Below are 14,197 nucleotides of genomic sequence, written 5' to 3' on the forward strand. Positions count from 1 at the left end.
CCCCCGGCACATGTCGGGCAATTCGTGCCCGTCAGCAGCGTCTAATCCAGCTGTAAGCCATCGAATGTCAGCCACAGACCAGTAGCAAGTGCAGCTAACCAGAGAGATTTGAGATAGTACATTGTACTCTCCGATAGTCAGGCTCTAGTTTGAGAGAAGAACGACTTGTGCGAGGAAAAGGAACAAAGGGAGAACGTAGATTTCCTTTCTATAGTTTCCTTCAGAATGACTACCTTAGGTCGGAGAGTTTCATGATTACTTATATACTACTTCTCCTTCCCTAGGGCATGCACGGGAGATGCAGTGATGTCCATGCCGCTGAGATAATTGGCATGAGAATCCGGGCATTCCATCGAGTACTTCACATTATGTAGAAAAGTAGGAATGAGCCGTAACCTCGAAAATATCTAGTGTGGGAGTCGGTACTGTGCCACTCAGCTCCATTTCAACCAGCTCGGTAGGAATTGGACATTATTACTTACATGACGGACATTTACATTTATAGAAAGGATACGACATGTGGTAGTACTTCGTTGAGAGTTGTAGGGGTTTGGAAATAACATAACTGGCTAGTAGATTATTGGAGCCCCTGTCGCATATGCATTGCATTGTTCGGGATTTCTGCATATGAACTTTATGTGTAACGTTTATGAGCTAATTTTATGGGGAAGTCATAGCAGACAGAGGCTGCGATATGTATATCCTTTTCTTTTCCCCCTTTTCACTATCTTTCTTTTTTGGGTTACAATGCTAGGGACAGCACAACCATACTCGTACGAGGCCTATCGGCATAACTGCGTAGTACTTGAGATGATCGTAGACTAACCACTACGCCTACACCACTTATAACAGTTAAAAGAAGAAGAGTAGGCTAAGAAAAAAAAAAAAAAAAAAAAAAAAAAAAAAAAAAAAAAAAAAAAAAAAGAAAGAAAGAAAAGAAAACAAAAAACCAGATGAAACACCAATAATCCTACGATACTTTGCATGATCACCATAATTTCGGGGAAAGCCGAAAGTGTGGAATAATGTCACAGCCTCCGCGGAGCCGCGCTGAGTTTCCGCTTCGGTATGCTTGGATTGTGGAAAGATCGTTTTATGCTGCAACATCTTGTGGATACATTTCAAGTCCGCGGATCCCAGTATTCTATACTCATATGCACCGACCAATGGTTACCAAGACTACTGAGATTGCATGTGCTAAAACGCCATCTCCAACAACATCCGAAAAGTATTCTCGTTTTCAATACCAGAGATATGCGAGTATGGCTGGTACATATGCATAGATCATGACTACTACGCGCTCGGATAAACTCCTGAATGTACCTGGTAAGTGATTTACTCGGCCTGGAGATCTGGTACAGATCCTAGTATTCCCCACGGATGCAACCCTAGACCAGCACGTTGCTTTGAGCATGAATAAGGGATGTTACATCGATCGAAAGAGCCACCCAAACATCTCACAGATCTGCATCGATACGAGTGGGTGCAAGTGTTACCCACATCGCTGTTTCTACTTTAACTACTTGGTCGTCTGTTCTAGTACCGTGGATATCATCGATGGATGATTGATCTGCCAAGATGCACATTCAATGCCCACGGAGGGTCTACACTGATGATGTACTACATCCGTCTCTTCAATAGAATATAGAAATAGGGTACTAATCCCATAGATCCTGCTCCCATCACTTCGTTTTCAAGAAATTGCATCTGATTCTGGAAACCCCATTACTGCTGCATCTGAAAGCAACCCATAATGAGAGCTCCCTCCATTGTATCGGCACTTCTGTCAGGAGTCCCACCTTCCAATAAAATCATTCCAGATGTACCATTGGCAGCCACAGAGCGTCCAGTCTTTGCGGAAGCAGACACGCACGATAAAGAGGCTTCTGCTCCCGATATGTCCATCGTGAGCCCGTCCGGATTATCCCATCTAGCGGAAGACTCTGTCCCGTTTGTGGCTCAAGCAGCTGCACATCTGCTGTTAATGGAAGCTATGTGGGTATGGAAGCAAAAGGCAACTAGTGGAGAGACTGCCATTGACCTGCTTGCCTTGCTCTCGGCGAACAGCATAGACCTGCAGCCAGACAATGTGAAAACTCCCAATCAGTTACTGGCTGGGCTTATGGAGATTGCTGTTCCTCGATTCTACGCGTGGTGGCACGCAGTTAACCAAAAACTTTCAAATACGATTCCTGAGGAAGGTTTCTTGGAGCTACCAGCCGATCTATTACCTCCTATGGGTAGCTGTTCCTATTTACAAAGACATGCTTTGCACAGGCCCCACTGATACTTGCTCTAGATGTTATGATAATCTGGCATGCGTATATGCTACAGCCTGTTATCTACGAGGACGACTGTTCTCGGCTGGACGTACCTCATATGCGCCGCGTTCTCTTCCCCTGGCAGGCAGTGGTAAGTAAGATGATAAAGAACCGTCTTGAAATGTTAATATTTAGGCTAATTATTCTAGGTTAATGCAATCGACATCAGGACGACCGAATACTGCATCCCTTCTGCTGCCAGAGACTTCTTCGAAAAGTCATCCGGACAATCAGCCGATCTACTTGAAGAGCTCTGTAACAAAACACATCCGCTAGTTTACGATATAAACTGCCCATACTGCCATACTACCAGAAACCTACCAATTATACCCACCGCTCAAACCGAAGATATCAACTATGGCTTCGAGCTAGAATGCGACTGCGGCTACGCACCGTCCGTGGACGCACTCCGCAGCGATCTTCTTCATCTTCGCCAAACCAGGGAGTCCCGACTACGGGGAACATATTCAAATCCTGCTCTCGCTCAAGCATTATATCCCCTATCAAGAGCACTACCACTGCCTATCCTAGAGTCCTGCACTACGCGCGAACGCTTCCTCCAAGCTATCCACACTGCAAGCTACGAAAGCAACACACCAAAATGGGCAGTAGAGACATTGCTATCACTCTACACACCAACCTCCCCAGTGACACAAGCATCATCAGCTCACTACTCCTCAGTACTGCGCGGAATGCGCTTCGTCGATGAGATGCACAAGCAATGCTGGCTGCGTTCACCGGCGCTCTGTGTTCAGTCTCCTACTAATCCATCAAAATTAGTCGGTACCCTGCCACGAGCACAGCAGAAATATCGAAGCTTTCTAAAATCAGCTCGTCCGTCAAGCAATCTATCCGTTACCCCAGCACCAGACGTGGATCTATTCTGGCACACGCATCAGCTCTCTCCGGAACCTTATCGCCGGTTCTGTATTCGACATGTAGGGAAGTCTATGGACTATAGCGATAAACTGATTCATGAAAACCTGAGTAGCTCGTTCAAAGCTACTCAGAAGGCTTACTCGGAGAAATTCAAAGGAGAGTATGATGCTTGTCTTTGTTGGTCGTGCGAGATAGAGCGGAATGACCAAGAGGTTGCTATGTCTGATGATGGGACACCATCAGCATCATCAAAGACACAGGACTACCAGGAATGGGCACGCCGAGTAGTTGTTATGTTCTGGCAGGGGGTCGAGGCCCGGCGCGAAAAGGGACTGCCGGGCCTGAAAAGGGAGAGTCTAGAGGAAGTTTTGGCGAAGGGACCCCGCAGACGGAATTTTTGGTCTCCCTATCTTCTCTCAAAGCATGGAAATATTAGCAAGCACAAGGTCAAAGCTGGCTAGGGAAAATCTTCCAGCCATAATAGATTAAGACCTACGGTTGGATCCCTAGCCTGTATGATCTAAGCAGCGTGAATGGCAATGAAATATGGAACAATATATGCATGTGGTATTAATATACATGGATCACATCAAGCTCGTCCGTCCTCCAATTTCTTGGCTGCCCTCGCCGTTGGGCATCTCACCGTTCCGTCCGAAGATGAACTCCCGGTAAATACCTTCCAAGCGGCGTCTTTCAGCTGGACTGAGGGAGCTACGCGTAGTGTTCAGAGAACGTTCCATGTGCTCCCACCGCACGATGATCTCCTCGCGCGGTTCCTCGTGCGCGGTCCCGTTGGGTACTGCGGTCTGAGTGTTGTTTGCTGTGCCTTGCTCCGACTGTCGCTGGCGTCGTCGTGCGCTCTTGATTGCGTCGAGCTTAGACGCGACAACAGCTGGAGAAGGCATCGATACCTTTCCGGCCTCCTGCTCGGAGGCGGAGTAAAGGAACTGGATGAATGACTTGGTGCTGGTGGCTGTTGATGAGGACTTGGTGCCATTCTTGGCCGTGGACTTGTCGTTTACGGAGTGGTCGCCCAGGGCATCGTGGACTGCCTCAAGATGGGCGTTGTATACGACAGCTTGCAGATCAGCTCCGGAGAAGCCCTCTGTACGGGTGGCCACTTCGTCCAGACGAGCAGCGACTTCCTCGTTCATTGCGAGCTTCTCGCTCACTGCTCGGATTATGTCGAGTCGGTCTGCGTGGTTGGGCATGTCGCAGATCAAAGACTTGTCGAGACGTCCTGGTCGGAGCAGTGCGGGATCGATGAGGTCTGGTCGGGATGTAGCTGCAAGGACGTACACTCCGGAGAGACCTTCGGCACCATCCATTTGTGTTAGAAGCTGGTTGACAACGCGATCGGTGACACCTGTAGAGTCGTGTCCACGCTTAGGTGCGATACTGTCGAACTCATCGAAGAAGAGGATACATGGTCGAGCAGCTTGCGCCCGTTCGAAAAGATCTCGGACACTCTTCTCACTCGCACCGATATACTTGTTCAAGATTTCAGGACCCTTGACGGAGATGAAGTTCAGGCCACACTCTCCGGCTACCGCACTGGCGAGCAATGTCTTTCCACATCCAGGGTATCCGTAAAGTAGCAGACCTGAGCGCAGACGCAAAGGACATTGTGCGAAGATAGGCGCGTACTTGGTGGGATACTGCAACGTCTCGAGGAGCATTTTACGAGTCTCCGTCAACCCACCGATGCCTGCAAAGGTCGTAGTAGACGAGGTGAGCGTAACGTTTCGAAGAGACGCGGGAGTAAAGCCCTTTATAGCGTTTTCGAAATCATCTGCCCCAAGCGTGATGGCTCTCGACGATGATGACATATCCTGAACAGAGCGAATAAGAGCCTCGTTTCGCGCGCGGGAGACTAGAAGGACCATATCGCCGGGCATGTACCCGTCTGTCTTGCCAGCAAGTTCCAAGAAATCCACATCCCTACCAAGCACGAACCCGTCAGCACCGGCTGAGCTGGGACGACTTCCTGGATTGGAAGGGTTTAGCCAGGAGTCTTGCGTAGAGGAACTGGAGTTCCGTGCATGACCGTTCAACGCAGGTGGGACACCCCTGTCCTGGCTGGTAAGTTGCTCCAGCACCTTCCGGCGACCTTCCTTGTCCGTAGCTCTCAAGTGGATAATCTCTCGGACAACGTGACCTCCGATAATGACATTGTTCAAGGACTCTTTCGACTGGGCCGTAGCCAGCAGAACCACCGAAGAGTTCATGGTGCAATACTCGCGCACCATCGAGCAGATTACTTCACTGTTCTGGCGGCTGCGGCCATTGTCCCCTCCAACCTGAAGCTCTGTCTCGACAGGACACAGCTTGTCAAGATCATCCAGAATCACAAGCGACTGTCCGCCAAGACGTGCGCACCAGGAAGCGGACATGAAAAGGCGGTTCAGCGTTTCTTTGATGTTTGAAATCCGGGTCTCGTCGGTAACCAGTTTCCGACAAGAGAAATACTTTACGTTGAACAGATAGTCCGTCCGCACACAGTGAGCTAGTAGATGGCTCAAAGCTGTCTTTCCAGACCCCAGACCGCCTGTGAGTAAGATAGAGGAGGATTTGGTCAGGTTATCGATAGACTGAGAAATAATGCGGTCGATCCCGACCAGTTCAGGAATAGTAAGCGGTATTGCGTCCTCAGATGGATGGGCGGAGGAGCTTGATTCCGCTGGACGGGGTATTTCAGCCTGCACTTCCAGCGACAGCTTAGCATCTGATCCCAAGAGCCAGTTTGTTGCTGGTTTTGCCGTTTCGGAACCATTCTTCAGCGGAGGGTCAAATCGGAGAATAGCACCGTCGAAACTGGGTCCTGTTGCCTGGTAGTCTGTATTTGGCAAAACCATCCCATCAGTCAAGGGCCCTGCTAGTAGCCCCTTATCCGATCCAGTACTCCCATAGATCATCTTGATACGCTCTGCCAATGCATCTCTCGCTGCCGCAGTATCGGACCCGAATTTCAATCCATCTTTCTTCTTTGTCGTATCAGCCATAAAAGGATGTATCTTGAGCGTTTTCACCGTGGACCGCTGTAGCGGCGGAGGGGCCGCCTCGACTCGAATAATACCACCCACCATACCCTCAGCACCGAGAGCAGCAGACAACAGAGTGGATACTGCAATATGCTGAGTGTCCGGAGCATCAGTCCACGGGATCAACCTTGCAACCAGCTTGGCCGCCGGTGTTCCGGCATCGCTACCTTTTTGTTCCGTTTGTTCTACCTGTTGCTGCGGGTCGGGTGGCGCCTTCAGGCCAGCAGGCTGGACAACCGAAATGCAAGCCCATCCTGCACCCCGAAGCTCGTTGGCGGCAAGCATGTCCGGATCAAGCCAAACACGGAACCCATCATTGTTGTCTTCCTCTGCCTCTTCATCAAAGTACTGCTCCGACAGTTGGCGGTCGATTCCCCGGAAGAAGAGGGAGCCCCTGCTCGTCGAGTCAGATCGACTGCCCTTTGCCCGGGCGGTGCTTCCACTACTCCGTCCCCCAACACTTCTTCTGCTGCTTCCAGTGACACTCCGGCTATCTCCCCGGGCGCCTCTGTTGGCCTTCGGACGAGTCTTCGGAGCAACAATGACTTCCGCATCTGGCGCTATCTTCGCGAAGGGCGAGGTATTTGGGGGAGCAGGAGTCAAAGATGTGATGACAATGTTGGCCGTGGATGTTGGAGATAAATGCAATGCAAGAGGGTGCATGTGATCAGGTTGAGGCGTCGTGTATGTGGGGTTGGGGAGAGCTCGGATCTGCGACAGAAGGTTAAGCTCGAGGAAGGTCGCGTGAAGCTCAATAACTGCAAATGATTAGACGAGCCGGTAAATCATAGAAGGGGACCCAAAACATACTCTCCCAATCTTCCGGAGTCAGAGGTTCAATATTAATGGTATGCGCAACGGGTGGATCAAGATGGATGTATATCCCGACCTAGGCGCATTAGCATCTGAGGGTCCTCGTCGCGACCGGCACACTTACCCTTTGGCCATCAGCAAGACCCAAGAGTCGCCCAAATGTTGTGTCCAGCTCTACAGTAGAGATGTCCTGCTCCCTGGCGGCAGAAGCACTGCTGATACCGTCCCTTCCCACGACGGGAGCCAGCTTCCGCTTACTCGGCATTCCAGTCCATCCCAGATAGCATGACCGCTGCGCGGGGTTGCCATTGGCCTTTCCCGTAGTTTGGCGATATTGTAGTTCGACAATTACATTTTGTGCAGCCTATTTTCATGTCAGCTGGGCTAGATTATCACCGTGCTCTGTTCAGGTGGAATGACTAGCTTACAGTATTGGCATTGACCAGCAGTGCGACCAGCGACGGTGGCAGGTTTACAAGACAGTTCTTCAAAGGTACCAGGGAAACTTCCGCGGTGGTGGAGGGCTTTCGGGGCGCCATTCTCAGGCGCAGGATCGCAAGCTCGTGCGGTCAGCGAACACAGCGAAAGAATTGGAGTCGGGGATCGGGAGATCTTGGGGAGAATGAGAGAAGACCAGACCTCAGCATCTCCCCGGACTCATTAGACTCGCATTGACTCCGCAAACCAACCAGATGCCGTTGGCCGAGGTGGCCCGCCGCCGATGTTCGGGCCGAGAGTTGTTCCTCTCCGAGAGCACGTGCTACACTGACCAATCTACGCTAGACCCGAACTGGCAATAAAGTAGAAATGGCATGAAAGACGCGAAATCGACGCGTTTCGCGACGTGTTGCTGCGGCAGCCGAAAAAGGCAATCCGCCAACTGGGAAGAAACTCCGCCAAGGGACGCTTTGGCCGAACCGCCGCCTTTCTTTTACCTTCTCGGCCCCAGGCAGTTTTAGCACCATCACAAACCCGCTTCATCGCCAGCTGTTGGTCAATTGAACTGGCTTGTTGCCCTACAGCATCATGGCTTTGAACGCTTACACCCTTAACGTCAACTACGAAGCGCAGCTCGATGCCTTCAAGGATTTTCTCAAGCACTTCAAAAGTTTTGAGTCTGCTTCGGAATCGGCTGCGACAGAAGCCATTGAAGACCTTCGCATTGACGAGGATGGCACAAGCGATGAATACGACTTTATGGATGATGTCGCCCAGGAGGGCAGCGCACAGCGCGCTGGTCGCAGACGTCGGGAGCCTAAGCTCAAATACATGCAGGTATTGCAGGAGGTCGCTGACCGGGAGCGCACAAACATTCTGATTGAGCTGGACGATCTCGCTACTGTGAGTGCTTCCTTATTGCGACTGATCTCCCGACCAAGACTGACCTGCTACAGTATGAGAAAGGCCTTTCGGATGACGTGGACCTGCGGCTTGTTGAATCCGTGCAGAAGAACACCTACCATTATATCGATCTTTTCTCTCGTGCGGTTGATGACTTGATGCCGAAGGAAAGCAAGGAGATCACGTAGGTCGAAAATACTATCCTTTGGGGCTTAAAGCTAATCGCGCACAGTTTCAAGGATGATGTACTCGATGTCATCATGTCGCAGCGTGAAAAGCGCAACGAGGCCATGAACATGGCTGCAGAGGCCAATGCCGACGCCGATGCCGCCCAGTCTATCTTTCCACCCGAGCTGACACGCCGGTACACCATGAACTTCAAGCCCCTCACCCCTTCCGGCTCGAGCAGCGACCGCCAATCCAAGGCCCTTGCAGTGCGCAACGTCCGCGCAGAGCACATTGGTGGCTTGATCACCGTTCGGGGTATTACAACCCGTGTCTCGGATGTCAAGCCAGCTGTTGAAATCAACGCCTACACTTGTGATCGCTGTGGATGTGAAGTGTTCCAGCCGGTTACTACGAAGCAGTTCCTTCCTATGTCCGAATGTGTGTCCGAAGAATGCAGGACGAACAACTCCAAGGGGCAGCTGTTCCTCTCCACTCGCGCTTCCAAATTCGTTCCTTTCCAAGAGGTCAAGATCCAAGAAATGGCCGATCAGGTGCCTGTTGGCCATATCCCGCGAACCATGACTATCCACTGCCATGGAAGTCTCACACGCCAGCTCAACCCGGGAGATGTTGTTGACATCGCAGGAATCTTCCTCCCCACGCCTTACACCGGTTTCAGAGCCATACGTGCGGGCTTGCTGACTGATACTTACATGGAAGCCCAGCATATCACGCAGCACAAGAAGTCATACAACGACACGGCCATGGACAGCCGAACTCTCCGCAAGATCGACCAGTACCAGAAGTCCGGAAATATGTACGAGTACTTGTCGCGATCAATTGCCCCTGAGATCTACGGACACCTTGATGTGAAGAAGGCACTGCTTTTGCTCCTGATTGGTGGTGTGACGAAAGAGATGGGCGACGGCCTGCACATTCGTGGTGACATCAACATCTGCCTCATGGGTGACCCTGGTGTTGCCAAGTCCCAGCTGTTGAAGTATATTGCCAAGGTTGCCCCTCGTGGTGTGTACACAACCGGTCGAGGAAGCAGTGGTGTTGGTCTCACTGCCGCTGTTATGCGGGACCCGGTGACAGATGAGATGGTTCTGGAGGGAGGTGCCCTGGTCCTGGCAGACAACGGTATCTGCTGTATCGATGAATTCGATAAGATGGATGACTCGGATCGTACGGCCATTCACGAAGTGATGGAACAGCAAACCATTTCCATCTCCAAGGCGGGAATCACGACCACCCTCAACGCTCGTACCTCTATCCTGGCAGCAGCCAACCCGCTTTACGGCCGTTACAACCCCCGAGTCTCCCCAGTTGAGAACATCAACCTTCCCGCGGCTCTCCTTTCGCGTTTCGATGTCATGTTCCTTATTCTCGATACCCCTTCGCGCGAAGCAGACGAGGAGCTGGCTAGCCACGTCACCTATGTCCACATGCACAACAAGCACCCTGAGCACGAGGATGCCGGCGTTATGTTCACGCCTCAGGAAGTCCGCCAGTACATTGCTAAGGCGCGTACCTTCCGTCCTGTTGTTCCCTCCGCTGTGTCCGATTACATGGTCGGAGCCTATGTAAGAATGAGGAAGCAGCAGAAGAAGGACGAGGCAGAGAAGAAGCAGTTCTCCCATGTGACGCCCCGTACGCTTCTCGGTGTTGTTCGTCTGTCGCAGGCCTTGGCGCGTCTCCGATTCAGCAACGAAGTTGTCACCGAGGATGTCGACGAGGCCCTGCGCCTGGTCGAGGTCAGCAAGGCTTCGCTGGCCAACGACGGCCAGTCAAGCTTGGACCAGAGCCCCACCAGCAAGATCTACTACCTCATCCGCAGCATGATGGAGAGTGGTGCTGCGGCTGTGGGCGATGGAGACGGAAGCGAATTGAGCATGAGGAGAATCCGGGAGAGAGTACTTGCCAAGGGATTCACGGAGGACCAGCTCAACGTGACGATTGACGAGTATGAGCATAACAACGTAAGTTCATCTGCTTTATACTACGTCTATATGAGCATCTGCTAATCATTCTATCTTATAGGTCTGGCAAGTTCTGGGCGGTGGTACCCGTCTCGTCTTTGTTGATGCTATGGACATGTAAACGGCTATTACTTAATTTAGCACGAGTCTGCAGTCATACGTTCCTGCTATCTTTCATCGATTATTTTTTAACTATTTTTCTTCATCCGAGAGACGTGCACGAGGCCATGTGAGATTCCTGTGGGAGGGTAGAACCCGGACCGGTGTTTGGTGTTTATTTCTTGATATCATCACAACTAAATGAATGGCATTGAATAATCAAGCAGTACAACATGCATCATATATCTAGTAAAGAGTGTAGTAGTACCCAAGTTGCAAACAATTCTCCAACACGAACACATCACCCAAATCCCTTCCTCCCCAAACCCCCCCAACTATCACACCCTCCCATTTCCCACCCAAACCTTCCACCTCCTCCAAAATGAATTCAATATCTCAAACCCCACACTGTCCATAAATCGGCACCTCAGAACACAACTGCGCACTCGCTCCATACGGATTATCGCACAGAGTATCACACTGGGTATATTCAGGCGTGAAGACCAGAAACTGATAGCCGGGGACATTCAAGCGGAACTGTTTAGTGATGTCGTTGTTCTGGTGGGAGGCTTTGTATCCCGCACGACAGGCGCAGTGGAAGCGCGTGCCGGTGTTGATGCATGAGGTTGTCACGTCGCAGTGGTTTTCGCCTGAGAGGGGGTTGCAGGTTCCGCATGTTGGGGGGGATGCTGGGGATGCGGATTGGGGAGCTGGAGCTGCAGCTGGGTTGGGGGAGGCGAGGGTTAGGGTGGTGGTGGTGGCTAGGAGGAAGGTGAGGGTGGTTGAGAAGTACATGTTGAGGTGTGGGTTTTGGATGTGCTGGTAACTATATTGGTAATGATAGTGGAGTTGATTTGAGGTTTTGATGGTGTGGATGAGAGGGGATGGGAGGGGATTTTATATCCATCTTCTAGTTATCTACCTAACTATCTGGAAGAAAGTAGATGTATAGTTAGTATGGACTAAAACTTGAAATAGAGTATTTAAACAAGTCTACTTCGTATAGATCTGACCATATCATCTGGGATCCTCGTTGCCGAAGGACGGAAAACATGGTGGCTGGTATCTCACTATCGCGACTACGACGTCACGAGGGATAACATCCAAGATTAGCTCAGTATGCGGTGATGGTTTGGTTTCTCTGAGACATACCAGGACATCGAAAATAGACCATTAAGCTCCCTGTTATATGGGCTGTGCCGGTGGTGGAGGGCGAATACGAGACAGCCCTGCGGACCCAGCATTGACGGGAGGCGATTGTTGCTTTCTTTAGCAAGGTTGGAAGTATGGATTCCCTCACTACGGATGGGTCAGAGTTATCTGGGAGATGAGTTGTGCTATTTTGAAAGGGTCTCATTCTTTTAGTTTTGATATCGCTCACGGTCAAGTGAGTGACAGGGCTAGTCTGGCAACAAGGACGTCATGTATGTGAAAATCTTCGATAGTGGAGGTCAAAGACAGGGTCTATGGTTTGGATGTCCGTTTGGTGGAGGCTGTGATGTTTCAGTTGGGCCAAATTGACTATTGAACGTTTATTATCAAGAGAGTCGAACTGTCCAAGATCGTAGAGTGTCGCATATACATTCATCCTATCTCGTGACATCCGAACATAAGACAATGGTTACCTTTTGATGTCTACCAGAGCATAAGCGGTGTAGATGTGACTGTTCGATCGGGCAATTTATCTAGTGTTCATATAGTAGGGTTAATGCCATCACTATGGCAAAAGCAACCCTTGGTGCTATTATCTGCTGACCGCTGTTGCAGAAGATACTCGCATCCAATGCTGGATCAACCTTGGAGAAAAGAAGTCACGGGCCCAATGCGACAGCAGAGATAGTAAAAGTGTGTGGTATGTCTCTAGACAAAGAACTTCCACTACCTAGTAGATATACTTTAAACCTATAAATAACCTTTCATTATGTCATTCCTATACATCTCGACACGAACATTCCGATCACTTCGTAAATAAACCCTACAAGCGCATTTTCGACGCCTCTGGTTCCCCAATCAGCTGCAGGAAGCTTTCATGGACCTCATCGGTGAGATCGCTAGCCTGCATACTCCGTCCCTTGGCCAAAAAAGCACGACGAGAGCACTCCCTCGTGATACTGCTTCCCGCGAACGCCGCAAGAAGCAATGTCGTGGCAGGGGACATCCTCTTGTTCTCGGACTCTAGCTCCGCCTGAACATCTTGCTTGGTCTCAGCCTCCTTCTTGTTGTCCTGCTCTCCCGAATCCCATAGTCCGTTATGGTAAGCCGCCCTCCAGGCCAAGAGGGTGCCCAGCGAGCCAGTAAGCGTATCTCCCTGGCCACCACTCCGCTTCAGTCCGCCCTGAATGTCGGAGACAATGCTGGTGACACCATTTGAGATAATATCATGAGGACCCTTCTGAATGATAGTAACGCCACCCAGAGCCTGAGAAAGCTGTTCACAAGCCCTAGTCTCCTCGCTAGTCTTGTCGCCGCCGCCAGACTTGGAGCCAATCTCGGCCTGACTGGGGACGTCAATGCCCAGGGCCTTCGCCAGACGACTGAACTCATTAACATTAGGTGTGAGAATGCACTCCTTGTAGCCCTTCACTAGATCCGGGTCCTCCGTGACAAGGAGCAGACCGTCCGCATCCAGTACAAACGGTATCGATCGGGACCGCGCTTCCTTCATCACCTCCGTGACCACCTTGAGTGTGACTCCGTCGCGACCTAGACCCGGTCCAATAACTAGGCAATGGAGGCGGGAAAGCATGGAGATGATGGGACTAGCGAGTGACGGGGCGTCAATAGACTCGGGATCTTTGACGTTGTCGCTGCTTGGCAGTATCGGGTGAACCATAAGGTTCGGAGAATAAGTTTTGATGACCTAGCCACGGTCAATGACAACAGACATGCTTGAGTCTAGCAGACTGCAAACTTACAACTGCAGCAGACTTGTCACAAATTACGTGACTCTGTGATCTGTCAGAAAGTGTATACAGCGGCTAACGTTCTGGTGAACAGCCTACCATATCGCATCCTGCAATGCCATGTCAGCTAAAAGCTAGCTATACTAGCATTGAATAAGTATCTTACCCAGTCTAGCCGACGCCATTGAAGAGAAGTAGGGAGCCCCTGTGTAACTTGGACACGTTCACAATCCGTTCGCATGAAGAGGAGCGGGGTGAACATACTCTATACTTCCTCCGATGACAGCAACACGTCCCTGTTGTCCTTTGATCTGTCAGAAGAAAATTCGTAAAGTGAAACACTGAACTGTAATGTCAAAGCCCACCTTTGTGGAATTTCTCAAGCATCGGAGGCACCAGATTGCGCGCCTTCTTCAGCAAAACCTTGGACGAGGTTGTAATGTGATGAACCGACGACTCCATGATGGCGAGCGAAATAGCGACCGATCAGTATGCTGAATCTGTAACTGTAGAATGGTATACTATGCGTTCTATAATAAAGAGCAGATCGACTGTGTAGCAATTGAAGAGAGAAGTAGTAAGTAGAGAGAAGAAGCAGCAGCAGCTGTAGGAGCAGAAGGAAGAGTGATGTCACCGCCTACGGGTGGGGC

At 50.7% G+C, this 14,197-nt stretch overlaps 5 protein-coding genes across 5 annotated transcripts; 2 read left to right on the forward strand and 3 right to left on the reverse strand.

Annotated features, from left to right (window-relative positions):
- Positions 1–1,753: 1,753 nt before the first annotated feature.
- Positions 1,754–3,661, forward strand: BO79DRAFT_226185 (uncharacterized protein; the record flags this gene model as incomplete). Its single annotated transcript, XM_025683773.1, has 4 exons — positions 1,754–2,240; positions 2,300–2,412; positions 2,471–3,600; positions 3,637–3,661. 4 exons carry the CDS (start codon positions 1,754–1,756, stop codon positions 3,659–3,661), a joined length of 1,755 nt encoding a protein of 584 aa, XP_025541856.1.
- Positions 3,662–3,760: 99 nt separating this feature from the next.
- Positions 3,761–7,699, reverse strand: pex1 (AAA family ATPase peroxin 1). The gene is made up of 4 exons (XM_025680772.1): positions 7,483–7,699; positions 7,179–7,418; positions 7,052–7,130; positions 3,761–6,999 (listed from the first exon to the last, which is right to left on the reverse strand). Exons 1-4 carry the CDS (start codon positions 7,591–7,593, stop codon positions 3,785–3,787), a joined length of 3,645 nt encoding a protein of 1,214 aa, XP_025541857.1. The 5' UTR covers positions 7,594–7,699; the 3' UTR covers positions 3,761–3,784.
- A 325-nt stretch (positions 7,700–8,024) lies between these two features.
- Positions 8,025–10,868, forward strand: BO79DRAFT_243965 (DNA replication licensing factor MCM7). The gene is made up of 4 exons (XM_025685333.1): positions 8,025–8,395; positions 8,449–8,579; positions 8,628–10,545; positions 10,607–10,868. The coding sequence occupies exons 1-4, from the start codon at positions 8,081–8,083 to the stop codon at positions 10,664–10,666; spliced, it is 2,424 nt and encodes an 807-aa protein (XP_025541858.1). The 5' UTR covers positions 8,025–8,080; the 3' UTR covers positions 10,667–10,868.
- BO79DRAFT_280158 (putative adhesin) lies at positions 10,825–11,698 on the reverse strand (the record flags this gene model as incomplete). Its single annotated transcript, XM_025688033.1, has 3 exons — positions 10,825–11,366; positions 11,567–11,570; positions 11,642–11,698. The coding sequence occupies 3 exons, from the start codon at positions 11,696–11,698 to the stop codon at positions 11,041–11,043; spliced, it is 387 nt and encodes a 128-aa protein (XP_025541859.1). The 3' UTR covers positions 10,825–11,040.
- Positions 11,699–12,504: 806 nt separating this feature from the next.
- Positions 12,505–14,100, reverse strand: BO79DRAFT_285988 (ATP-dependent (S)-NAD(P)H-hydrate dehydratase). The gene is made up of 6 exons (XM_025688421.1): positions 13,913–14,100; positions 13,812–13,851; positions 13,714–13,760; positions 13,647–13,657; positions 13,560–13,592; positions 12,505–13,504 (listed from the first exon to the last, which is right to left on the reverse strand). The coding sequence occupies exons 1-6, from the start codon at positions 14,007–14,009 to the stop codon at positions 12,620–12,622; spliced, it is 1,113 nt and encodes a 370-aa protein (XP_025541860.1). The 5' UTR covers positions 14,010–14,100; the 3' UTR covers positions 12,505–12,619.
- Between the last annotated feature and the right edge of the window lie 97 nt (positions 14,101–14,197).

This window comes from Aspergillus costaricaensis (genome assembly GCF_003184835.1).
Source record: "Aspergillus costaricaensis CBS 115574 unplaced genomic scaffold BO79scaffold_8, whole genome shotgun sequence".
NCBI classification, from domain to species: Eukaryota; Fungi; Ascomycota; class Eurotiomycetes; order Eurotiales; family Aspergillaceae; genus Aspergillus; species Aspergillus costaricensis.

What these genes read in the sequence shown, in the direction of transcription:
- pex1 (XM_025680772.1), bottom strand. Translation starts at nt 7,593, where the DNA reads ATGGCGCCCCGAAAGCCCTCCACCACCGCGGAAGTTTCCCTGGTACCT. An exon ending in TGCTGGTCAATGCCAATACT is followed by an intron (nt 7,419 to 7,482) that starts GTAAGCTAGTCA and finishes ACATGAAAATAG; the next exon opens with GCTGCACAAAATGTAATTGT. An exon ending in GTCTTGCTGATGGCCAAAGG is followed by an intron (nt 7,131 to 7,178) that starts GTAAGTGTGCCG and finishes TAATGCGCCTAG; the next exon opens with GTCGGGATATACATCCATCT.
- BO79DRAFT_243965 (XM_025685333.1), top strand. Translation starts at nt 8,081, where the DNA reads ATGGCTTTGAACGCTTACACCCTTAACGTCAACTACGAAGCGCAGCTC. An exon ending in AAGGAAAGCAAGGAGATCAC is followed by an intron (nt 8,580 to 8,627) that starts GTAGGTCGAAAA and finishes AATCGCGCACAG; the next exon opens with TTTCAAGGATGATGTACTCG. An exon ending in ACGAGTATGAGCATAACAAC is followed by an intron (nt 10,546 to 10,606) that starts GTAAGTTCATCT and finishes TCTATCTTATAG; the next exon opens with GTCTGGCAAGTTCTGGGCGG.
- BO79DRAFT_285988 (XM_025688421.1), bottom strand. Translation starts at nt 14,009, where the DNA reads ATGGAGTCGTCGGTTCATCACATTACAACCTCGTCCAAGGTTTTGCTG. An exon ending in GTCATCGGAGGAAGTATAGA is followed by an intron (nt 13,761 to 13,811) that starts GTATGTTCACCC and finishes AACGTGTCCAAG; the next exon opens with TTACACAGGGGCTCCCTACT. An exon ending in GTGACAAGTCTGCTGCAGTT is followed by an intron (nt 13,505 to 13,559) that starts GTAAGTTTGCAG and finishes GACCGTGGCTAG; the next exon opens with GTCATCAAAACTTATTCTCC.